General features: G+C 43.1%; 2 protein-coding genes across 4 annotated transcripts in view; one reads left to right on the plus strand and one right to left on the minus strand.

Moving 5' to 3' along the window:
* The window catches only part of Gukh (NHS actin remodeling regulator GUK-holder), a 95,375-nt gene extending 94,216 nt beyond the window's left edge, over positions 1 to 1,159 (minus strand). For both annotated transcript variants that reach the window (XM_076789730.1, XM_076789729.1), the window contains exon 1: positions 254 to 1,159. In XM_076789730.1, coding sequence (XP_076645845.1) covers positions 254 to 572 — 319 coding nt within the window. In that variant the 5' untranslated portion in view covers positions 573 to 1,159. The remainder of the gene's footprint in view (positions 1 to 253) is intronic.
* Positions 1,160 to 17,663: 16,504 nt separating this feature from the next.
* The window catches only part of Foxo (forkhead box, sub-group O), a 150,801-nt gene continuing 143,386 nt past the window's right edge, over positions 17,664 to 25,078 (plus strand). For both annotated transcript variants that reach the window (XR_013082457.1, XM_076789736.1), the window contains exon 1: positions 17,664 to 19,322. Coding sequence is in view for 1 of the 2 variants with exons in the window: in XM_076789736.1 (XP_076645851.1) it covers positions 18,870 to 19,322 (453 nt within the window). In the remaining variant the exon portion in view is untranslated. The remainder of the gene's footprint in view (positions 19,323 to 25,078) is intronic.

A 25,078-nucleotide genomic window follows, 5' to 3' on the forward strand; every position in this document is an offset into this window, starting at 1 on the left:
ATTACGCATGGGTACCCCTAATATTAAGTAACGTAGGTGTAAATGAGCTAAATTTCCCGAAGGTCAAATTCAAATTTCAATTTGCAACCCTGCCTGGTAGGATTGCTAACGTTGGTCCGTTTACGCGAGTCTCTGCTCGAAGTTGCGCGAAGTTCGAATTCAAATTCAAATTTTGATTCTCATCCCCGGTTGGCAAGATTGCTCCGCGATGACCACGGCTCGACGCTGGCGTATAGAAACGGTCGGTACTCACGGACTGGAATTTTCTTGGGATCGACCGCGGCAAGACGTTCCTCGACCTTGTCGATCCTCTGTCGGAGCCGGCTGCTGCGATCGGCGACCGCGGTCAGCTCGGCGGTCAGGTCAGCGAAGATGTTCTCGGCGGTGGTGAGCAGGGATGCCAACTGTTTCAAGGAGACGGTGAGCGCGCCGTTTGCCACCGCCTCCAATTCAGCGCCGACCGGCCAACCCTGCGGGGCCGATCCTGTTGGCACGTGTCCGCGACACAGGTAGCGCGGCTCCACTTTCCGCAGCACGAACGGCATGATTCTTCCACGGGGGAACCAACACATTCACACATAACACTGAACGACGAAGGACACAGGGCCGATTTCCCTTGCGTGTGCGATTTGACGTGCGCCCGATTCCGGTGCTATCCGCGATCCTCACCAGATCAAGAACGGGAGATCAGATCGCGATCGTCAGCGATCCGGACCACCGAGAGATTCCCATTTCCCGTGTTTCTCCGACGAGTATCGCGGCGCCATTCTAAACCGATCGTGGGCCCGGGATTACCACGCCGGGACACTGCACTGCAACAACACCGTTCTACACTGAAAATCCGGGGATATACCTGCATTCGGGGGGCCTTAGCGCGACGCGCATTCTCGCGACGATCCACGGCGGCACACTTAGCCGATCGACCACAAAACTCGTTTGCTTCACTAACGGATTCGTTTTTTTTTTTTTTTTTTAAGGCAGACTTTGCACACCGACGGTTGCGGCGAAAGGCGGACTTTCAGCACACAAAGACCATTCTCTCTCGTTTCGGAGTATGTTCTCTATACTGCCACTGTGTAACAGCGACGCGAACACACACACACACACGGAACGGAGCGTCGATTCAACGTCCGCGCGACCCGACGGCGGTACACGAAATGCCGGCCGGCTTGCTGCCGTGTTGCCGAACCGTTCCCCGATTCTACATCCATTCAATTCCAGACTGCTGTTGGCAGCCTTCGCGCCGCTATTGCTAGCCCATCTTGCGTACCTTTCACGAAGCTGCACCGAGTTCGCGCAACATTGTCGCGTCGAACATGTAGGGCTCTTGCAATCATACCTTGAAGGTACAATCCCAGGTCCTAGACGAGGTACAGGAGTAGACCAATTACCCAATGTATTTTTTTGTCTCACGTCCGCGGGGCTCTAGACCTCCCTTACCATATTTGTGTCACATCCTACCGTATCCGTTGGAACTAATATTGTGGAACCAATATCACAGACGAGATGTAGGAGTACGCCAGTCACATTATACTGTTTCGTGTCGCACGATATGAAATACCGAGTAATCTTAATTAGAAATCTTAATGAGAATCGAGTATCTTGTATACTTCGAATAATCATGCATAAAAGTTACTTTGACATGCTTTAAGGGGGCCGGCATGGTTTGAAATCCATATACGTATGCAAGGGTCAAAATCTAGACAAACTGCCGCTTCAATATTGCAATGAGCAGTTTAGAAGTGGTCAATTGTGTTTCCTAAAAGTCCAATCTACGTCTGTATAGAGCTTAAATTGCGAATTTCTACCTCATCGTGTAGTAATTTGTAATATTCGGCAGAAAATTCGAATTCTGAAGCAAGTATGACGTCACAAGATGGCTGTCGCTCAGAGATTCTCAAGCCATGCTCAAGACGTGCTTTAAAAGTTACTCTGTATCTCGAGTACTATTAGCCATTTTTACTAAAAAGATTAGGTGGTAAGATAGCCAAGAGGGTATTCGACAGCATCATTGGTAAGAGGAATTCTTATAATCGTTAAACAAGCAGAGATAATAAATTTATTAGTGTACATTTATTTATGGTTCAAAAGTTATTCTGTACCTTGAGTTCTATCATCTATCTTTACTAAAAAATTCAGTGACAAGATGGTCAAAGGAGTGCTTGTCGACATCATTGGCGAAAGGAATTGTTATAAACATTTGTTTGGAACTATAGCGACGAAAGAAGGTATGGAAGTTGCGATAGGGAAGGACAGACAGTAAGCGTGGACTGTATGGTATTAAAATAATACATTATAACAGGAGGGGAGGTTTTACAAACGGCGAGATGATAAGGCGGTAAATCGAGCGAGCCAAGGACGATGGGCAGCGATTTTGATATTTTGGAATGTGGGAAACGATGGCCCACCCGACGAGTATGACAACAGACGTAAACAGAAGGTTTACGTCTGCGTTCGTTCACCCGGGGCCGACCTCGAGCTCGACCGGCTGAGCTATTGTCAACGCCGGGACTCGGTCGCACCGAAGCAGTTCTTATATGGATGCCATAAACTTTTTGTTTGGTAATACACATAAGAACTGTGGTCGCCCGAAATGGTTTTTGCGTTACAGGAGTTACCTGTACGATAAATTAATGCGTGCGAATATTCATGGCTTAAAAAATATTCTGTATCTCGGTTTCTATAATTTATTTTTACTAAATAATTAGACGGCATGATGGTCAAGGTAGTGCTTGTCGACATCATTGGCGAAAGGAATGGTTATAAACATTAAACAGCCAGAAATAATAAATTTTACAGTGAATTGTATACGATAAATTACTGCGTGCGAATATTCATGGCTTAAAAATTATTCTGTATCCTGAGTTCTATTATTTATTTTTACTAAATAATTAGTTGGCAAGATGGTCGAGTGCTTGTCGACATCATTGGCGAAAGGAATTGTTATAAACATTAAACAGCCAGAAATAATAAATTTTACAGTGAATTGTATACGATAAATTACTGCGTGCGAATATTCATGGCTTAAAAATTATTCTGTATCCTGAGTTCTATTATTTATTTTTACTAAATAATTAGTTGGCAAGATGGTCGAGTGCTTGTCGACATCATTGGCGAAAGGAATTGTTATAAACATTAAACAGCCAGAAATAATAAATTTTACAGTGAATTGTATACGATAAATTACTGCGTGCGAATATTCATGGCTTAAAAATTATTCTGTATCCTGAGTTCTATCATTTATTTTTACTAAATAATTAGTTGGCAAGATGGTCGAGTGCTTGTCGACATCATTGGCGAAAGGAATTGTTATAAACATTAAACAGCCAGAAATAATAAATTTTACAGTGAAGTATATACGATAAATTGCTGCGTGCGAATATTCGTGAATTAAAAGTTACTCTGTATTTCGAGTTCTATCATTTATTTTTACTAAATAATTAGTTGGCAAGATGGTCGAGTGCTTGTCGACATCATTGGCGAAAGGAATTGTTATAAACATTAAACATCCAGAAATAATAAATTTTACAGTGAAGTATATACGATAAATTGCTGCGTGCGAATATTCGTGAATTAAAAGTTACTCTGTATTTCGAGTTTTATAATTTATTTTTACTAAATAATTAAATGGCAAGATGACCAAGGGAGTACTTATCGACATCATAGGCGAAAGGAATTGTTATAAACATTAAACAGCCAGAAATAATAAATTTATCAGCGAATTGTGTTCGATGAATTAATACGTGGGAATATTCATGGTTCAAAAGTTACTCTGTATTTCGAGTTCTATTAGGTATTTTTACTAAAAAATTAGATGGCAAGATGATCAAGGGATTGTTTGTTGATACCATTACCAAAGGAAATTGTTATAAACATTAAGCAACCAGAAATAATAAATTTATCAGTGAAATGTGTTCGAAAAATTAATGCGTGCGAATATTCATGGTTCAAAAGTTACTCTGTATCTAGAGTTCTATTAGGTATTTTTACTAAAAAATTAGATGGCAAGATAATCAAGGGATTGCTTGTTGATACCATTACCAAAAGAAATTGTTATAAACATTAAGCAACCAGAAATAATAAATTTATCAGTGAAATGTGTTCGATAAATTAATGCGTGCGAATATTCATGGTCCAAAAGTTACTCTGTATCTCGAGTTCTATTAGGTATTTTTACTAAAAAATTAGATGGCAAGATGGTCAATGGACTGCTTGTTGATACCATTACCAAAAGAAATTGTTATAAACATTAAGCAACCAGAAATAACAAATTTATCAATAATTACTATCGCGGCGATCGAGATCTAGCGAAGTTAGTTTGGGGTGGGGGAGTTGCGCACCGCGCACCGCGCACCTGATCTCGGCGGCCGCGCTCCATCCGTCAGTCGTGGTGCGTGCTCAGGAGTGAGCGGAGGTGCTCCGGGACTAGCAGGCCGAACGACCTTGGAGTTGACCAGAGGTTCTCCAGAGCTGCCCTGGCCCACCCTGACCACCCTGGCCTACCCTCGCCTACCTTCGAGTGGACCAGCGATCCTCCAGAGCTGCAGTGGACATCACTGGTCAACCCTGGTCCACCTTAAGCTGGCTCGCGGTTGGCCAGCGGTTCCTGGAAGCCGTCTCCGCTCACCTTGGTCAACTTTCAGCAGTTGGTAAGTGACAATACAAATATACATTTTCTGTTTTGGAATACGTGATGATTCAACGAACGCCGTCAATTATTATTTGTGTATTTTTAATTCGAATTTGCTTCGGAATTTTTCACAAGTTTCTTTTCTTGAAATTACATTGTATTATATTTTTGACATAAAATTGGTATTTTGAAATTATATTATATTATATTATATTTTTAACATAAAATTGGTATTCCTCCGATCGGAGGTCCCTCAAGGGGCTCACTCACGGGCCGGGCCGTGGGTGAGTACGGGTATTAGCGAACCCGGGGCGACCCTAACTTGTTGTTTGTTGCGTCCTAATTTCGCTATATTTATTTTTGATTAAAATTGTTCAACTTTCCAATTAAAAATTACTTCAGAACTTTTAAAAGTTCCTTTTCTTAAAATTGAAATGTTTGGCTTATAATTGGTAATCCTCCGAATGGAGGTCCCTCAAGGGGCTCACTCACGGGTCGGGCCGTGGGTGAGTACGGGTATTAGCGAGCCCGAGGCGACCCTAGCTTGTAGGTCGTTGCGTCATAATTTCGCAAGAGTTATTTTTGATTGGGATTGTTCATCTTTCCGTTCGAATATTTACTTCTAAACTTACAAAAGTCCCTCTTGTGAAATTTATGTATCTGATTTAAAATTGGTATTCCTCCGAACGGAGGTTCCTTAAGGGGCTCACTCACGGGCCGGGCCGTGGGTGAGTACGAGTATTAGCGAACCCGGGGCGACCCTAACTTGTTGTTTGTTGCGTCCTAATTTCGCTATATTTATTTTTGTTTAAAATTGTTCAACTTTCCAATTAAAAATTACTTCAGAACTTTTAAAAGTTCCTTTTCTTAAAATTGAAATGTTTGGCTTATAATTGGTAATCCTCCGAATGGAGGTCCCTCAAGGGGCTCACTCACGGGTCGGGCCGTGGGTGAGTACGGGTATTAGCGAGCTCGAGGCGACCCTAGCTTGTAGGTCGTTGCGTCATAATTTCGCAAGAGTTATTTTTGATTGGGATTGTTCCTCTTTCCGATCGAATATTTACTTCTAAACTTACAAAAGTCCCTCTTGTGAAATTTATGTATCTGATTTAAAATTGGTATTCCTCCGAACGGAGGTTCCTCAAGGGGCTCACTCACGGGCCGGGCCGTGGGTGAGTACGGGTATTAGCAAACCCGGGGCGACCCTAGCTTGTAGGTCGTTGCGTCCCAATTTCGTTTGATTTATATTCGATTGGAATTGTTCATCTTTCCAATTGAAATTTATTTCTGAACTTTCAAAAGTTCTTATTCTAAAATTTATATATCTGATTTAAAATTGGTATTTCTCCGAACGGAGATCCCTCAGGGACTCACTGCTGTGGGTGAGTACGGGTATTGGCGAACCCGGGGCGCCCCGAAGCGCCACCTCAGTAGAGTGAAGTTCTGACTTCATCTACTCTTAGTTTCTTGTCGGTTAGGTCGTACTTGTGTACGAGGTTGGTTTGGCTCTCGTGAGCTGGTCTTAGGTTGGCTCTCGTGAGCTGGTTAGTTTCGCACTCTTGTGCGTGTTAGGTAGGCCGTACTCGTGTACGGGGTTAGCTTGGCTCTCGTGAGCTGGTTGTAGGTTGGCTCTCGTGAGCTGGTTAGTTTCGCACTCTTATGCGTGTTAGGTAGGCCGTACTCGTGTACGGGGTTAGCTTGGCTCTCGTGAGCTGGTTGTAGGTTGGCTCTCGTGAGCTGGTTAGTTTCGCACTCTTGTGCGTGTTAGGTAGGCCGTACTCGTGTACGGGGTTAGCTTGGCTCTCGTGAGCTGGTTAGATTCGCACTCTTGTGCATATTAGGTAGGCCGTACTCGTGTACGGGGTTAGCTTGGCTCTCGTGAGCTGGTTAGATTCGCACTCTTGTGCGTGTTAGGTAGGCCGTACTCGTGTACGGGGTTAGCTTGGCTCTCGTGAGCTGGTTGTAGGTTGGCTCTCGTGAGCCGGTTAGATTCGCACTCTTGTGCATGTTAGGTAGGCCGTACTCGTGTACGGGGTCATCGTTTCTTCTTTCATTACTTCGGAGTTCCTTCTTTTTGTGTCTAATTGTTATTAGTCTGTTTCAGTTAAATCAGAACAGTTCAGCATGATCATCGTTGAACGAAAACAACCAACAGTAAGAAGACTTCACATTATTTATAAATTAGTATTAGTTGTCGAGCAATTATTGTGTTCGATTCATTTTGTTAGTTTCGCTTGTTGATTTGGGTGATAGCCTTCTGCTGTCACCAGGTGGTAGCGTCACCCTCGAACCAGAGCCTTCTGCTCTGGTTCTGTTCTTTCATTCTTGTTTTTCGTTAATCTGAGCCTTCTGCTCCATTTTTATTTTCTCTGGCATTGTTCAGAGACTTGTCAGATTCAGTTTTTTTTTTTGCTCACAATAATTGCTCGACCTGAGTGCGTGCGTTAGTTGTTAAGCTTGTTCATTAGTATTGTATATATGTCGAGTAATTGTTGCCATAATTTCACTTTGCTCGGCTCGATTTTTGCTTCCGACACAGCCTTCTGCTGTGTCGGACCTTGCTTGTATGTACCAGACCGGTTGGTACCGGTGCTCGGCGTAGATCCATTGAGAGGGATGTTCGAGAGACCTGTTCACTCGTGTAAAATCCTCCCTGCCGTAAGTCCACCCGAGTCGCCTCAACGCTAGTCGTTGTCTGGCGACAGGTGGGTGGGGGAAACTTAGGGTATCGTTTGAACGCTTCTCTCGGCCATCGCTCTTCGTGAGGACACGTCGGGTACCGGTGCTGGCTGGAGTTGGTTCTGCATGCATTGTACGCGTCGCGTCGCCCTCGATCCAGAGCCTTCTGCTCTGGTTCGGTTTTGTTTCTCTCTTTGAAAGAATCAGAGCCTTCTGCCTGATTCGTTCTTGAACCCCCGTGAATCGGAGACTTCTTCTCCGACTCACTCCTTTTGCTCCGCAATAATTACTCGACATACGCTGCGAAATTTAGTTTGTAAGATTGTAAATCGTCATTGTAAGAAAGGGAGTCAGAAGGAAGCGTATCGAATTCCTTCTGGCTTCCTTTCGGGTCTCTTGTGCAGCAACCTCCTCGTGGTGAGACCCGGGCAATCGTTACTATTCTCTATTTGTAAGAACTTCTATTATCTTACAAATAGAGAATAATATCGAGCTAATAGCTGCTCATTTATAACTTTGCGATAACATCTTAAAATAAAATTTAAGACGTACTAATAATAAAAACTTGTGTATTTAATTGAATTGTGTGTCTGAATTTATTTTAAACTTGTTTGGGGTGGGCCAAGTGTCCTTCCTGCTTTCCTTCGTGCTTTCCTTGTTTACCCTTGGCCCACCTACGCCTTCTTGGCAGCTCCTTTTAATTATTAATCGAAACACACACTTCTTGTTTCGAAATACCTTTTCATTCAATAAACATCGTAAATTTTTTCTGGATTTCTAATTGAAATTTGCTTCTGAACTTTTCAAAAGTTCCTTTTCTTAAAATTGCTATGTTTGGCTTAAAATTGGTACTCCTCTTAACGGAGGTCCCTCAAGGGGCTCACTCACGGGTGGGGCCGTGGGTGAGCACGGGTATTGTCGAACCCGGGGCGACCCCAGCCTTTATGTCGTTGCGTCCCAATTTCGTTTGATTTATATTCGATTGGAATTGTTCATCTTTCCAATTGAAATTTATTTCTGAACTTTCAAAAGTTCTTATTCTAAAATTTATATATCTGATTTAAAATTGGTATTCCTCCGAACGGAGATCCCTCAGGGACTCACTGCTGTGGGTGAGTACGGGTATTGGCGAACCCGGGGCGCCCCGAAGCGCCACCTCAGTAGAGTGAAGTTCTGACTTCATCTACTCTTAGTTTCTTGTCGGTTAGGTCGTACTTGTGTACGAGGTTGGTTTGGCTCTCGTGAGCTGGTTAGTTTCGCACTCTTGTGCGTGTTAGGTAGGCCATACTCGTGTACGGGGTTAGCTTGGCTCTCGTGAGCTGGTTGTAGGTTGGCTCTCGTGAGCTGGTTAGTTTCGCACTCTTGTGCGTGTTAGGTAGGCCGTACTCGTGTACGGGGTTAGCTTGGCTCTCGTGAGCTGGTTAGATTCGCACTCTTGTGCATATTAGGTAGGCCGTACTCGTGTACGGGGTTAGCTTGGCTCTCGTGAGCTGGTTAGATTCGCACTCTTGTGCGTGTTAGGTAGGCCGTACTCGTGTACGGGGTTAGCTTGGCTCTCGTGAGCTGGTTGTAGGTTGGCTCTCGTGAGCTGGTTGTAGGTTGGCTCTCGTGAGCCGGTTAGATTCGCACTCTTGTGCATGTTAGGTAGGCCGTACTCGTGTACGGGGTCATCGTTTCTTCTTTCATTACTTCGGAGTTCCTTCTTTTTGTGTCTAATTGTTATTAGTCTGTTTCAGTTAAATCACAACAGTTCAGCATGATCATCGTTGAACGAAAACAACCAACAGTAAGAAGACTTCACATTATTTATAAATTAGTATTAGTTGTCGAGCAATTATTCTGTTCGATTCATTTTGTTAGTTTCGCTTGTTGATTTGGGTGATAGCCTTCTGCTGTCACCAGGTGGTAGCGTCACCCTCGAACCAGAGCCTTCTGCTCTGGTTCTGTTCTTTCATTCTTGTTTTTCGTTAATCTGAGCCTTCTGCTCCATTTTTATTTTCTCTGGCATTGTTCAGAGACTTGTCAGATTCAGTTTTTTTTTTGCTCACAATAATTGCTCGACCTGAGTGCGTGCGTTAGTTGTTAAGCTTGTTCATTAGTATTGTATATATGTCGAGTAATTGTTGCCATAATTTCACTTTGCTCGGCTCGATTTTTGCTTCCGACACAGCCTTCTGCTGTGTCGGACCTTGCTTGTATGTACCAGACCGGTTGGTACCGGTGCTCGGCGTAGATCCATTGAGAGGGATGTTCGAGAGACCTGTTCACTCGTGTAAAATCCTCCCTGCCGTAAGTCCACCCGAGTCGCCTCAACGCTAGTCGTTGCCTGGCGACAGGTGGGTGGGGGAAACTTAGGGTATCGTTTGAACGCTTCTCTCGGCCATCGCTCTTCGTGAGGACACGTCTGGTATCGGTGCTGGCTGGAGTTGGTTCTGCAAGCATTGTACGCGTCGCGTCGCCCTCGATCCAGAGCCTTCTGCTCTGGTTCGGTTTTGTTTCTCTCTTTGAAAGAATCAGAGCCTTCTGCCTGATTCGTTCTTGAACCCCCGTGAATCGGAGACTTCTTCTCCGACTCACTCCTTTTGCTCCGCAATAATTACTCGACATACGCTGCGAAATTTAGTTTGTAAGATTGTAAATCGTCATTGTAAGAAAGGGAGTCAGAAGGAAGCGTATCGAATTCCTTCTGGCTTCCTTTCGGGTCTCTTGTGCAGCAACCTCCTCGTGGTGAGACCCGGGCAATCGTTACTATTCTCTATTTGTAAGAACTTCTATTATCTTACAAATAGAGAATAATATCGAGCTAATAGCTGCTCATTTATAACTTTGCGATAACATTTTAAAATAAAATTTAAGACGTACTAATAATAAAAACTTGTGTATTTAATTGAATTGTGTGTCTGAATTTATTTTAAACTTGTTTGGGGTGGGCCAAGTGTCCTTCCTGCTTTCCTTCGTGCTTTCCTTGTTTACCCTTGGCCCACCTACGCCTTCTTGGCACCTCCTTTTAATTATTAATCGAAACACACACTTCTTGTTTCGAAATACCTTTTCATTCAATAAACATCGTAAATTTTTTCTGGATTTCCAATTGAAATTTGCTGCTGAACTTTTTAAAAGTTCCTTTTCTTAAAATTGCTATGTTTGGCTTAAAATTGGTACTCCTCCTAACGGAGGTCCCTCAAGGGGCTCACTCACGGGTGGGGCCGTGGGTGAGCACGGGTATTGTCGAACCCGGGGCGACCCCAGCCTTTATGTCGTTGCGTCCCAATTTCGTTTGATTTATATTCGATTGGAATTGTTCATCTTTCCAATTGAAATTTATTTCTGAACTTTCAAAAGTTCTTATTCTAAAATTTATATATCTGATTTAAAATTGGTATTTCTCCGAACGGAGATCCCTCAGGGACTCACTGCTGTGGGTGAGTACGGGTATTGGCGAACCCGGGGCGCCCCGAAGCGCCACCTCAGTAGAGTGAAGTTCTGACTTCATCTACTCTTAGTTTCTTGTCGGTTAGGTCGTACTTGTGTACGAGGTTGGTTTGGCTCTCGTGAGCTGGTTAGTTTCGCACTCTTGTGCGTGTTAGGTAGGCCGTACTCGTGTACGGGGTTAGCTTGGCTCTCGTGAGCTGGTTAGATTCGCACTCTTGTGCATGTTAGGTAGGCCGTACTCGTGTACGGGGTCATCGTTTCTTCTTTCATTACTTCGGAGTTCCTTCTTTTTGTGTCTAATTGTTATTAGTCTGTTTCAGTTAAATCACAACAGTTCAGCATGATCATCGTTGAACGAAAACAACCAACAGTAAGAAGACTTCACATTATTTATAAATTAGTATTAGTTGTCGAGCAATTATTCTGTTCGATTCATTTTGTTAGTTTCGCTTGTTGATTTGGGTGATAGCCTTCTGCTGTCACCAGGTGGTAGCGTCACCCTCGAACCAGAGCCTTCTGCTCTGGTTCTGTTCTTTCATTCTTGTTTTTCGTTAATCTGAGCCTTCTGCTCCATTTTTATTTTCTCTGGCATTGTTCAGAGACTTGTCAGATTCAGTTTTTTTTTGCTCACAATAATTGCTCGACCTGAGTGCGTGCGTTAGTTGTTAAGCTTGTTCATTAGTATTGTATATATGTCGAGTAATTGTTGCCATAATTTCACTTTGCTCGGCTCGATTTTTGCTTCCGACACAGCCTTCTGCTGTGTCGGACCTTGCTTGTATGTACCAGACCGGTTGGTACCGGTGCTCGGCGTAGATCCATTGAGAGGGATGTTCGAGAGACCTGTTCACTCGTGTAAAATCCTCCCTGCCGTAAGTCCACCCGAGTCGCCTCAACGCTAGTCGTTGCCTGGCGACAGGTGGGTGGGGGAAACTTAGGGTATCGTTTGAACGCTTCTCTCGGCCATCGCTCTTCGTGAGGACACGTCTGGTATCGGTGCTGGCTGGAGTTGGTTCTGCAAGCATTGTACGCGTCGCGTCGCCCTCGATCCAGAGCCTTCTGCTCTGGTTCGGTTTTGTTTCTCTCTTTGAAAGAATCAGAGCCTTCTGCCTGATTCGTTCTTGAACCCCCGTGAATCGGAGACTTCTTCTCCGACTCACTCCTTTTGCTCCGCAATAATTACTCGACATACGCTGCGAAATTTAGTTTGTAAGATTGTAAATCGTCATTGTAAGAAAGGGAGTCAGAAGGAAGCGTATCGAATTCCTTCTGGCTTCCTTTCGGGTCTCTTGTGCAGCAACCTCCTCGTGGTGAGACCCGGGCAATCGTTACTATTCTCTATTTGTAAGAACTTCTATTATCTTACAAATAGAGAATAATATCGAGCTAATAGCTGCTCATTTATAACTTTGCGATAACATTTTAAAATAAAATTTAAGACGTACTAATAATAAAAACTTGTGTATTTAATTGAATTGTGTGTCTGAATTTATTTTAAACTTGTTTGGGGTGGGCCAAGTGTCCTTCCTGCTTTCCTTCGTGCTTTCCTTGTTTACCCTTGGCCCACCTACGCCTTCTTGGCACCTCCTTTTAATTATTAATCGAAACACACACTTCTTGTTTCGGAACACTTTTTCATTGAATAAACATCGTAAATTTTTTCTGGATTTCTAATTGAAATTTGCTTCTGAACTTTTCAAAAGTTCTTTTTCTTAAAATTGATACTTTTTGCTTAACATTGTTGTTCCTCCGATCGGTGGTCCCCTAGGGGCTCACTCACGGGTGGGGCCCGCGGGTGAGTACGGGTATTTGCGAACCCGGGGCTTCCCGAGCTTGTAGTACAATTTCGCTAAATTTGTTTTTGATTGGAATTGTTCATCTTTCCTATTGAAATTTACTTCTGAACTTTCAAAAGTTCCTATTATAAAATTGCACTCTTGTGCGTAGTAGGTAGGCCGTACTCGTGTACGGGGCTCAGAGTCGTATCTTTATCATTTATCATAGGTGTGTGGTCTGAAGTTCTCGTGGATCTAGTTGCAATATTTGTCGTTCGTCAGAGTAGAGGGAGTAAAAAATCTAGTTGTTAACAATGTCGGTATTTCAGATCGTGAAACACCGATCAGATGGCTGGACTGGCCTACTCCTATAGCTCATCTGTGGTATTAGTTCCACAATACCAGTACCGATCGATACGGTAGGATGTGACACAGAAATGGTAAGACAACAATAATGGTGAGACAAAAAAATACCTCCTATACCTCGTCTGTGTTATTAGCACATTTTTTGCATTTACTATTTGTTCAACTTTGAATTTGTTCAACAAAACGAGTAATTCTTAACACTGTCGGTATTTCAGGTTGTGTGACACATTTGTTTTATCGAAGCTACCATACCCTTGTGAGTTGATGACGCCACTATAATACGAAACGCTTTCGTTTACTTGAAACGTTGTAATTAAACAGGTATTGATTAAATTTTATTTTACAGTTTTCGGAAAATCGAAATATAGAAGCACACTTTTTAAAAAATTATCTAAAAATTTATTTCTAGGTTTGCAATTTCCTGAGTCGCTCTAAGTAGTAGAGGCAACAAACATTAACAACTTAAATTCACAACAACGTCAATTTAGCGTACTTTGAATTCCATAACTCGTCTAAAATCATTTTGTTTTAAATGTCTTATTTCCCAAATACGATTTATAAAATTTCCTGTTGTACAATTTTTTCTCGAATGTGTATTGGTGAAAGCTGCTATTAGTTAACAAATAATAATGCATTTCTGTAGGCACAATACAAAAATTATGTATAGGTGCATTATTTTTGAAATTGTACACTTTCTGTAGTAAAAATTATTATCAAATTTTCACAGAATGTGTAATAGTTCAATTAACACTATTTTCCATATGTAACTGGTAGTTTAGTTTACATTCATTAAACTTTTATAAATAAGAATGCACAAGACTGCTCAAGTGCAATAAGCTCAAGTTAATAAGTTGATTAGGTTTAATGAAAAATAATATAACAATTAAACGCTTCCAACGATTTCATTGCCTTATGTTTCTCCTATTCATTTTTTCAATGACTGAAATGCTCAGGCGATAAATCATTATCCTAAATTCTGAGTTTCATGTTACACTATTTTTAAGTGCAGTTACGTGTAAAATAATTAAATGGTGTTTATTGGTGTCTGTAGCAATGTTACAAATGTATTCAGAGATGAGCTCGCCGACCACTATACATAAGAAGTGTTCGACCGAACGTCTTGATTCGATTTGGTGTAAAGTAAGCTTTAGAACCGGGACGACGTAATTTATTGTACGTGCTTAACCGTACTCCATTCGTGTAGATCTAATGGATAGGGGTTACCGCTGGTTACCCTTCTTTCTTTAATTTGCTTCGGATGCGCAATTTCACACGATAAAACTTCTTCGTCGAAAGTTACACTTACTTACCTTAAAACATTGTCGCCATTTACTTCTCTCTGGTACATACAACTCCAGCGACCGAATCATTACTTTAAAATAATAGTAATTAAATCAAATTGCAGGATTCCAAACTTTCCTGTTAATTCACAGTTACAGCACTATACCCCAGTCAGTTAATTCCGTTTATGTAATCACATTTATACGATTAGAGTTGCATGAACAATATGTAATGCGAAATTACATAGGTGATCTATTTATATTATACGATATATACGACATAAATGCAAGTATGATCCTCAAAAAAGCAATTTTGCGTAAACGTGTGCAACGTATATTATGAATTATTCACGATTATGCTATTTATAGAAATTTATGCAATATAAATACGTACATGAACTTTAACGTGACCAGGAAGACCGTTATCAGTGTAAATATTAATAAAAAACAAAGCGACTCATGCAACTCAATGTTTCCACTAGCACGGTAATAAAGTTCAGATACGTATCGAAAGAAAATAAATGTTGCATATCACTTTTCTAGAAACACCACTGTGATTGGTAATTCTCAATTTATACGTTTAATTGTAATACGTTTAACTTCGCTCGGATTGCGTCAAAATATCGGCAGAGGTTAACGGTAATTGTTACCTACGGAGTTGAAAATGGTAAAGATCGTACGTAGGAAGCCAGCACGCATTAATTTGTTCAGCAAGTTCGTATGGCTTATTAAGCCTTAATGAATTCCTCCCAAAAATTATCCGTCGTTGACGAATTACATGATTATACCTATTATATATTTATTTGTCTATTTTCTTTTTATATTTATTTGCATTTGTCTTCTTGCATCTGTGGAATTTTTTGTATCAATTGCAAAAAGCAGGTGTTGAATAAAAATTTATATAATCGCTTGATAACTATAATAAAGAGTAAAAAATATTATGATGTTAACAAATTCATCTACTCCTTCTTTGTCATTTTTGTCATGATTGTCATGAATGTCATGAATTAACCTTTCGTTTAAAAATGTATCGTTTCAATGCAAGCGGTTCTAATAATTTGATCACCAACTGTGGAATAATATCGATTCAAGATTATTGTTTTCAGCAATGTTGACTGAGAAAATTGAATGAAAATAATTTTTTATGATTTTATATGGCAGTTTCTCCAGCACACTATTTTATCGCCACTTTATTCGAGAAAATTACCAGCATTTTCCTTAAAAATCTAAACCACTTTTAATTAAAACCAACACCGTTTCAATTAAAAAATGAATCCGTGTAAAGCGGAATTGTAGAAATTGTTGCTTTTCTCGAATTGTTGCTCTCCGTCACACATACTGAAAATCTCCGTTTTCATAGACAAATCTTAAAAATGTAGTGTTAAGTAGAACTTTGTTTTCTATAGTAATAATCTTATGGATCAAATTTGCGGATACAATTTGATTAGTAATCCGAAATGATACACCAAAGCTTCGAAGTGCGAACAGTTTTGAGAGGCCTAGAAATTACAAAAAAAAAAAAATCAATAGGAGCGGTAAAGTTATTAATAACATGCTCAAGAACAGTGAAAATTACGGGGAAAAAATAACAAAGGTGTTGAGAAAAAAAACGACTGACAAAGAGAAACGTTACGCTTTACACGTGAATTTTTAACAAGATATAAAAATCATTTTTCTAATTTTGATCATCACTTAGAACGATGGATCATAGCCACAAATGAGTAACTATTTATATTGATCTCTTAGAATTCAGTATGTCTGTGAACTGATTTCAGTAAATAGAATTAAACAATAAATTAAACACCATTTGTAACTAAATTTTTTAAATCCACAGTCGGTAGTGAATTAGCGTTGTAAATCGAAATACATAGACTTACAATCTGTACATTTTTTGCGACGAAATCTAATCTCTAATTCATCCAATCACTTCACACTGTTCAACCATTTGCAAACGGATTACAAAAGGATTTAACCTTCAATATTATTTACCGTAATTTAAATATTCTCTAACCCATAGTTCCCGGAAGTTCTTCCAAAGAAGGATTCAGAGTGAGAGAGGTATATTGAATTCAATATAGGTTACTTGTTCCAGTAGTCGGCCATCTTAAACGTTGTTGTTATTAATATTTTCTGAACATTTTACATGGGTACACAAAGCGACACAGTGAAAATAAGCAATAGTCTGACCATTGTGTTCATTCAAATCTGAGAGTTTGTTAGTACAGTAATGTCCGCTTAAGTGTCGCAGGTTCGGGTCCGCGTTGCGACACTTAACCGATAGGTGTCTCCAGCATTTGAATTATCCTTATTCTTACTATAATGACAAGACCGCGGGTTTCTATATAAAATAAAAATTGTCTGACGGACATATGTGGCTGACGGAATTATTTCTGCAGGTTTTAAGATGAATTTTTACGTTGATATATTCATTGTACTAAACTTGATTAGGATCTGTAACATGCAAGAAAATTGGAGGATTACTCGGTATCATACATTCAATTTTTTGCAATTTTTATTTCATTAAATAACTTACTTTGATTTTATGGAATTTTTGGGGTTTCTAGTTGGGCGTTCAAAGTGTTGATTACATCGCACTGGAGCAACACAGACACGTCTTTCTTCTCCCGGAAATGTTACTCTGTTCAAAACAATACGCCAGCACTTTGTGTTTACTGTTTTACATATCGATTCAATCAAGGCCGAAGGATTTAAACTTAAGCATCGTTTACCATAATTTAAATATTCCCTAACTCATATTCCCGAGAAATTCCCCCAAACAAAGGTCCAGAGGGAGAGGGGAGAACGTCGAACGAAAAAGGGGGGTAGGTTACCGCGTGGGAATTCTCCGTGAGTACCCCCGCCCGGAGAACACCGACTGTCCCTGGGGGCACGTTAAGCCCCTTTCCCCGCCCACGTTTCCGATCAAACCGTCCACGGTGTCCTCGCGGATTCCCTCCCCCTAACCAGCTTGTCTCGCTCCCTCTTCCCTTCATCCAGCTCATTCCAGACCATTGCCTCCTTCTCCCTGTCCCGTTCCGTTAACCTCTTTGTCGGTCGTCTCTCTCGCTCGATCTTTTTCTCTCGTTTGCACCAATCCCCTCCCCTCCCCACCACCGGCCGTGTAATCGAACCACCCACCAGATCCTCTCGTTCGCTTGGCTCTCGCGATCTTCTTCCACGTTCCTCTCTCGCCACCGCATCGTTCGATCTTTCTCTCTATCTGTCGTCGTCGCCGTACACACCGTCCTCGTCGATCCCGCGCATCGTATTATCAATCTCTCCCTTTCGCGCTACCGACGCCGTCCGATCGCTTCGTCCTTCGCGCTCTCGCTACGTCGGCTAATTAGTCTCTCTCTGTCGCGCGACCGTCGCCGCCGCCCGTTCCGTCCTCGTCGCGCTGGTGGGCGCGGAGAGGCAGGCAGGCGCCACGAATCTCACCGCGGACATCTTCGGCCGCGCTCGGTCGGTTCCGACTTGCGGCCAAAAGAATTCGTCAGTGTTCGCCGCGCTGCCCTGCCGGCAAGTTGCACAGGAACGGAGTGGTGATTCGTTTCCCTCGTCGTGTGCGCGTGTATATATAGTCACGAGTGCGCCTGCCCTGTTACCGGTCAGAGAGAGAGAGAGAGAGAGAGACAGAGTGAGAGAGGAGGCGGTGGCTACCGCGTTTAGTCGCGACGCGACGTGCACGCACGCATTACCGCCGGGGGGATCGCAACGCGTATTCGAACCAGTCCCCGGACGTGTAAACAAACGGATAAGGAAGAGAAAAGACCCCGGTAGAAAGTACGAACCCGGTCTCACCGCCGGACAAACACACGAATTATCTTACGAGCGAAGGAGGATCGTGTACGGACGATCATTGGGGGTACGGAACATCGATGAGATATAGGAGGAAAGAACATCATCGACGAGGGAAGATCGGAAATATATCGATCTCGGATCTCGACCGACCCGACGACGCGCCGATACGGCCTTGCGTATCGATTCCTCGAAAGTGTTCGCAGCACCGTGCCCGACACGAGATAACGGAGCCAAAGATTCTCCTCTCATCGGAGTGGGCCAAGTTCTCTATCAAAACATAGCCACGTGACCGACGGCGCGGCTTGTAAACACAGAGAGTTTGACCACGTGGTCTGCCCCCTCTCCTACCTACGCCGCGCTCTCTCTCTCTCTCTCTCTCTCTCTTTCTCTTTCTCTCTTTCTGTCTGTTAGTTTCTCTTTCTCTCACTCTTCCTCGCACCTTCTGTGTCTCTATCTTTCTCCTTCGCTCACGCGACACGCAAAACAACCTACAGTGTGTATTCTCGGTCGGTCCGCAGCCAGTCGCGGGAGAGTTCGATTCGAGTGATCCGCGACACTCCGCGTGCTGGCTTTTCTCGTGCCGTTTCTCTTCTCGTGTCATCTCGCGTCGGGCCGGGCCGGGCCGGGTTTCCAGGCTCGCGCGTGTTGAACCGTGGAACACGGCAAGGAAGTGACACTTCGACTACGACAACAACAACAACGACTCGACGTAGGTTTTGTTTTCGTATCTTGTTCGTTCCACGAGTGTGCAAATCGGAGTGACCGGTATAGTGACCCTCTTCGCCGGAGGTGGTTCCGTGCTCCCGCGAGAGCACGTCGTATATAGATTTGTGTCGGTGAGAGGACAGCACCTCGCTTTCGAGGTGTTCTCGCTTTGGCAAAGTGGAGTACACGGAGGAGCCCAGCATGATGGACTCGGTGCCGGTTTCTGCGACGGGGTCGAAGACCGGATTACCACCGCAGCAGCAGGGGGTACCGTACGACCTTGAGAGCGGATTCGAGCCGCAGACGAGAGCCCGGTCGCACACGTGGCCGCTGCCAAGATCGGAGGAGTACATCGAGGGGAACGTGGTCGCGAACGTGGTGTCCGGGAGCAAGGAGGGCGTCGAGGGCGTCGAAAGTGGCACGCCGCCTCAGCACGGTGCTCTCGGCCAAGGTGCCGGCAGCCTGCTTCCGGTCAAGAAGAATTCGTCAAGACGGAACGCCTGGGGGAACCACAGTTACGCCGATCTGATCACCCAGGCGATCACCAGCGCTCCCGACGAACGGCTCACCCTCTCACAGATCTATGAATGGATGATGCAAAATATCCCGTACTTCAAGGAAAAGGGGGAGAGCAACAGCAGCGCCGGATGGAAGGTGAGCGCGCTTTCCCCGTCTTTCAGATCCTAATCGCATAGTCCAGAATTTCGGTGCTCCGTAGATCGCTCGGAGGTCGTTCAGTTTGGGGAATTAGACATAACGATCTCGGGGAATAGGGTGTCTACCCGTCAGCAATCGTGTACTGACGCTGAACAGTATTTCAGATTACGCGTGACTGTTATTCGATTATTATTGTTTATTATGTAGAATTAGATGGGTAGGTGGATCTGGGTTAGGTAGCTAGAAGAAATATCAAAAAGTAGGATTAATGTTCGAGTAGGTAGCCACTTAAGGCTAGTTGTTATTAATGTTTTCTAAATGTTTTATACCAATAGTGTGCAACTATCAGCAATTTTTAATTCGGATAGTTCGCATGATTCAGCGTCGCACCGAAACATCGTTTTACTCTTATTTTCGACCGTTGACACACGTTGCCTTCCCCAGACATTCCGACTGATCCCTGGTGATTAATTTCAATTGCATTCCACGCGAAAGGTAATGTACAATATTTTCGAAAATTTTCCACAAACGTATTTACGGTCGCTTGATAACGAATCTTGCGAAGGTACAACGTTATCGTGACTTCGACTCCGTTTATCTCTCTTGTGTTCAATTAATTCGAAGAAAGTGGAAAAATCATGTTAATTAAGCTGGATCGTTCTCGCGCGCCGATTTCAACCAGCACACTCCCTTACGGAACGTGTTTACATACAAATTGATCTGTGGTTTTCATTAGCACCGTTTTATTATAATTGCTGACTTAAAAAATGGTTTAATTTGATTCCGGATAGAAAATTACATTTAAATTACTTTAATTTAAAATTTCTGATTAAAATTTTTCATTCAAGTTACACTGTAAACGGCATTCAACAGTAAATGAGAGCAACATTCAAATGATAATGTTAAACTGTGCTCAAATTGTCAATGAAGACTGAATCTTTGTAATTTTAACAGTAAACCTACCACGGTCAAAGTGACCGGTTTCTATTTCACAATTATTGACATTATAAAACCGTTTTCATAGGAAATTACTGAATCGACTTCTTTATTTAAGCACATATTATACTGAAAATCGTACAAAGTATAAATAAATTCAATCTTCTCCCTTCTAGAAGGGCTTCTGGTAGGGCGTTTCACTTTTATACGTTTTGTGCTTGGTAGGTTTAGTGTTAATAATTATAAAATGAAAGTTATGAAACTGGTCAATCGACCGTGGTGCGTAAAGTGTTAGTCAAATGAGAGACTACTGAAACATTGTTTGCATATAATGGTAGTAGGGAAAAAAAAATTATGAAAAGACGGGACGCTGATTTTTTGATATGTAAATATTTTTTCATAACTAAGTGATGTTGAAACTGAAGTCACTAGCAAGGAATGCAGGAGGGGCACGCCCCGAGTCACACGTATTTTCGGCTCTAGCGAAACATTGGCTCAGCGGTCACACATACTACCTCGCGTGCGTCGTCGAAGCCTAATCGTTGGGACTACCGAAGCGCTGATGGGTGGGGATTAGGCGTGTCGAGTGACAGACCCTTTTGCCCCTGTGCCGTCGCAGGTGACTTCTTTCCAGCTCCCAGTACTGTATACCTTGCGCTGAGAGTCGCGAGAGGAGAATCTGACGGAGAGGGAGGCGCATGTTCGAGATCATAATGCCAAAACGGTAGTGACGCAGCGGTGGTCCTCGGAGAGGAAGTAGGGTCCCTGCTCCCCAAGATCAACGCTACACGGTTTGCAATTATGAACGAGACGAGACGCAGTCACAGGCAAGGAACATTGACTAATGGTCCCGAACCGTGTGACAGTGGTACCGTCTTTACTTTCTCCTTCCGTTGCTTTCCCTGTGTTTCTCTGGTTCCGCGAAGATGTTCACCGCTTTCCAATGACGCGTGGAAACGGATTTTCCGAGTAGATTTTATGAATAGGGGGCACTCGGGTATCCGAAATTTCGGGTTCGGGTCGGAACCTGCAACGGCACAGGGACAAGGGGCGGGTCTCTCACTCGCCACGCCTGTTCCCATAATCGATGCACCCGTAGTTCTAGTGTTTAGGCTTTCATGGCATCCGCTACGCAGGATGTGTGACCGCTTAGCCAATGTTTTGCTGGAACCGAAAATACGTGTGACTTCCAAGTGATTTCTTTGCAGTTACCAAGAATATCTGAAATTGTAGTCGGGTCGAGTCGAGATCCTTTAAAAGTTAAAACGCAAAAAGCGTCATGTTCGTGTGATTACAAATTTTTGTGATACTCAAACTCGACTCCACCCGATTGCAGTTTTCGGTGTGCGAACATTGGAAACTTTCGGGGCCTTTTTTAAACGCGAGGGTACCCGCATTGTGGATATCCCGCCCCTCGCTGAAAAGGGGCTGTCCCAGCAGAAGACACGCCCACTAACCCCTCACAGGAATCCCTTCATCCGTCCCTAGGATGAAGAGGAACATCGTTAACCACGAGTAGCATCTACCGGTGTCTCCCTCCACCCTTTCAAAGGTCATCACAGCGCGGAGGAGTTCCCGCTCGATCTTCCGATGGCCCCGGTGACGCCCTCGTGACGCCCTCGCGACGCCCTGGCGACGCCCTGTCTACACGAGTACAAGGGAACTAGTTCCCCGTCTCGTTCTGCAAGGGCATCGCCGCACGCGGCAAGGGGAAAGTTCATCGGAGGGGCGCACTTCACACGCCCCACCCTCCCCCACTTCATCATCCCCACCGCCGTCTCCTCGAATCCGGTAGACCATCCCCCACTCACGCTCTCAAACACGGTTAAGGGACTCCCTACAGACTCCCTACTTTGGGCTTGATGTCCCCGCGTCTTTGTGACCGGAGGTCACTCAAAGTGACCAGTAGCTAATTCCACAGTCGGGGCCTGATGTTCACCTCCTCCTGTCCGCGGGCATTAGATGACCCGGCGGGGCCTATTCGCCCACCCCTAACCGCGCCGGTAGCGCTCCGATACCCCCTGCACCGTAACCTTTATCTCTGTTCGGTCCTTCTGCCATAATTTATTGTTTTGGTTAAGACGAAGGTTTAGAAATTCAATAATGTTGTATTCGAATAAATCGAATTTTACTTGTATTGTTAATAGAAAAAAGTTTAAAGTAGCATCCAGTATGACAAATTGTAACTTTCTGGTTTCAGTATTACTAATTCGATTACTTTGATTCTGCAGAAATTTCTGAGGTTGATATTCGACGCTGATCGTGTTAAAACGAAAATTGACATTATTAAATGTTGTAATAAATAAACTAAATCAGTTCTTATTATCCAGCTCGTGCGAATTGCACCTATGTATCTGTATCGTGTCGCCGGAAGTGCCATATGCAATTCCGATAAGACGCCGGACAAAACACTCTCGGATTAAATACCGCGTCCTTCAAGAGATTACGATGATCCTAGGGAGGTATGACAATCGAATTCGCCTAAAGGTAGAAGAACAATCTACAAACGGCGCGCTATCGGCTGAGCTGTGATCGATTAGGAAGGTTCACGCGAATGCTAGTCGTGCAGTCCAGTCGCGGAGAAAATAAAAATTTGTCCGGAACGTAACGCGTCGAGTAGAATGTTGAAAATCCAGCGTGGCACGCGACGAACGGTTTCCAAACAAAATGGCGGCGGCGAACGCGTTGAAATTCCTCGTCGGTGAACGGACGCAAGGAATTTATTTGCGATTTTTGTCGCCAGACGACGCCGGCTTTTCGCGTCGGTTCTTAGGGAAATGGTAATGGATGTACCGTGTGGCGCGGTTTAAGGCGTTCTTGGACAATCAATAAATAATTTTCCTGTAGGCCCCGAACCTTTTTCTATATTAGGCATTATCTACCGCAAGCCCGCCAACGGAATTTTTTCTCTTTTATTCAATAATCATCTTTTAAATCATCTTTTATTCAATAATCTCAAATGAAATTATTAGGTCACTGGGGCGATTTGTTCTCTTACGACCAAAACTGCTATTGCTATTGAAAAATCTATTATATCTATTAACACGTTAAGTGCCAAATATCAACTCCAGAGATTCTGACAAAATCAGAGTAATTTAATTAATGAAACCAAAAACCAGAAATTTAAAATGTAGGGGATGTTGTCTTAACCATTTTGAATTCGAAAGACTCCAATAAAATTCAGTTTATCTGGATAAGTTATAACAAAAATGAATTTCTAAAGCCAGACAAAAATCACTGTCAGTCATATGTGACTGACATGGCAGTTAACGTGTTAAAAAATCTTGGGACTGTCGAAAAATTATGAAATAATTGCCAGCAGATAACATATTAAAATTTTCTAATGCCTACACAGTCTTCTATTTCACCTATTCGTCATAATTCAATAAAATTCACAGTCCACTGTACACATTCAATATCCGAAAGAGGAGTGTAGATTCGTTAACGAAAAGATTCCAACGTGCAAGAGTTATGGTAGAAGAGGAGGGGCGAAGGAATGGTGGAGGAAGAGGAACCAGCATGTTGTTTTGGATTTTTTGACGGTGAATACGTTGATTTCGGGTATTCCCCGCTTGTGAATAGTGGCTGTAGAGTTGAAGGAACAGGTTCTCGAGACCTACCAGTCTCAGTTTCGAACGCGTTGCTTTTCCTCATTACTACTTATTAGTTCGCAGAATGTCCAGCTTATGTAATTGAATCTTGCACCGTACGAATATTAGATTTCCAACATTCAAAGTGAAAGTTTGAACATATTAGGGGGACCCACAAGTAATCAATTATTTTGAAATCGAAAACAAACTCTGTGGTAAATTCAAGTTTTTATTTCTTAATTTTTTTCAGTTTTCCATCTTTCCTGCAAATTTTCAGTCCCCCTCTTACAGAAATCCAGGGTTCGTAAAGCAAAATATGACTCAATGGTGCCTCCTCACATCTTCTACAGAAGTGAATGTTTTATTTCTTAAATAATGCTCCAGAGATCTGAAAAGATGATAGTATACTTAATTTTGGATCAGCCTCCACTAGAGATTTTAGGGTGTCATTATCAAATTCAAGTGGTCGTCCACTTCGAGGCCTGTCAGAGATATCATAATCATCATATCTCAACATTTTCCAAAAATGGGAATACGCTCTCAAAGGCGCGTATGGTCGAAATAAACCTGAAGGAGGCAAGGGTTAAGTGTCAGTCTCCCGATGGATAAATAGAGCGTTCGAACGCGATTGGACGATACAGTCGAAAACGAATGACGAGTTAACTCGTCCTCCCCGGTTAACAGGTTAAAAAAAGCCGCGCGTATCGATTCGCACACGCGGTTTAACAGTTTACGGAGCTAACTTCTTCCCGCGGTGTAGCACTTTTCCCTCAAAGCGAGCCACCCCGCTTTTGCGAGCTGCGCCTCTGAAATCGAGGGAAACGAGAAACACACGACTGGGTAAACCGGGTGAAAAAAAAAATATATCGCGTGCCTTACACACTGCTCCAGTGACTCTTGCCGCTCGCCAGGTTATGGTTCCAGCGAGCAGCATCGGCGCACGTGGCCATAGTGATCGCAGTTACGCGCGAACCGCGGCGCGTTGAAAAATATAGTGAATTCTTGATATATGTCGAAAATACGGGTCTTGCCGGCGTCGTGTATCGTCCAGGAGACATACCCGAGTTATGTTATGTTTCCTCGAGGGTATACTCCGCGGTAGTGGGGATAGTACCGCGACGTTTATCGTTCATGCCTTGGCGACATATACAGAGAAATCATTGTAACTCGAAAGTGGTACGAGAAAATGTGACGAAAGTCGCAGGATGTAGGAAAGAGTACGATTGT

Source organism: Halictus rubicundus, chromosome 6 (genome assembly GCF_050948215.1).
Source record: "Halictus rubicundus isolate RS-2024b chromosome 6, iyHalRubi1_principal, whole genome shotgun sequence".
Classification (NCBI taxonomy): domain Eukaryota; kingdom Metazoa; phylum Arthropoda; class Insecta; order Hymenoptera; family Halictidae; genus Halictus; species Halictus rubicundus.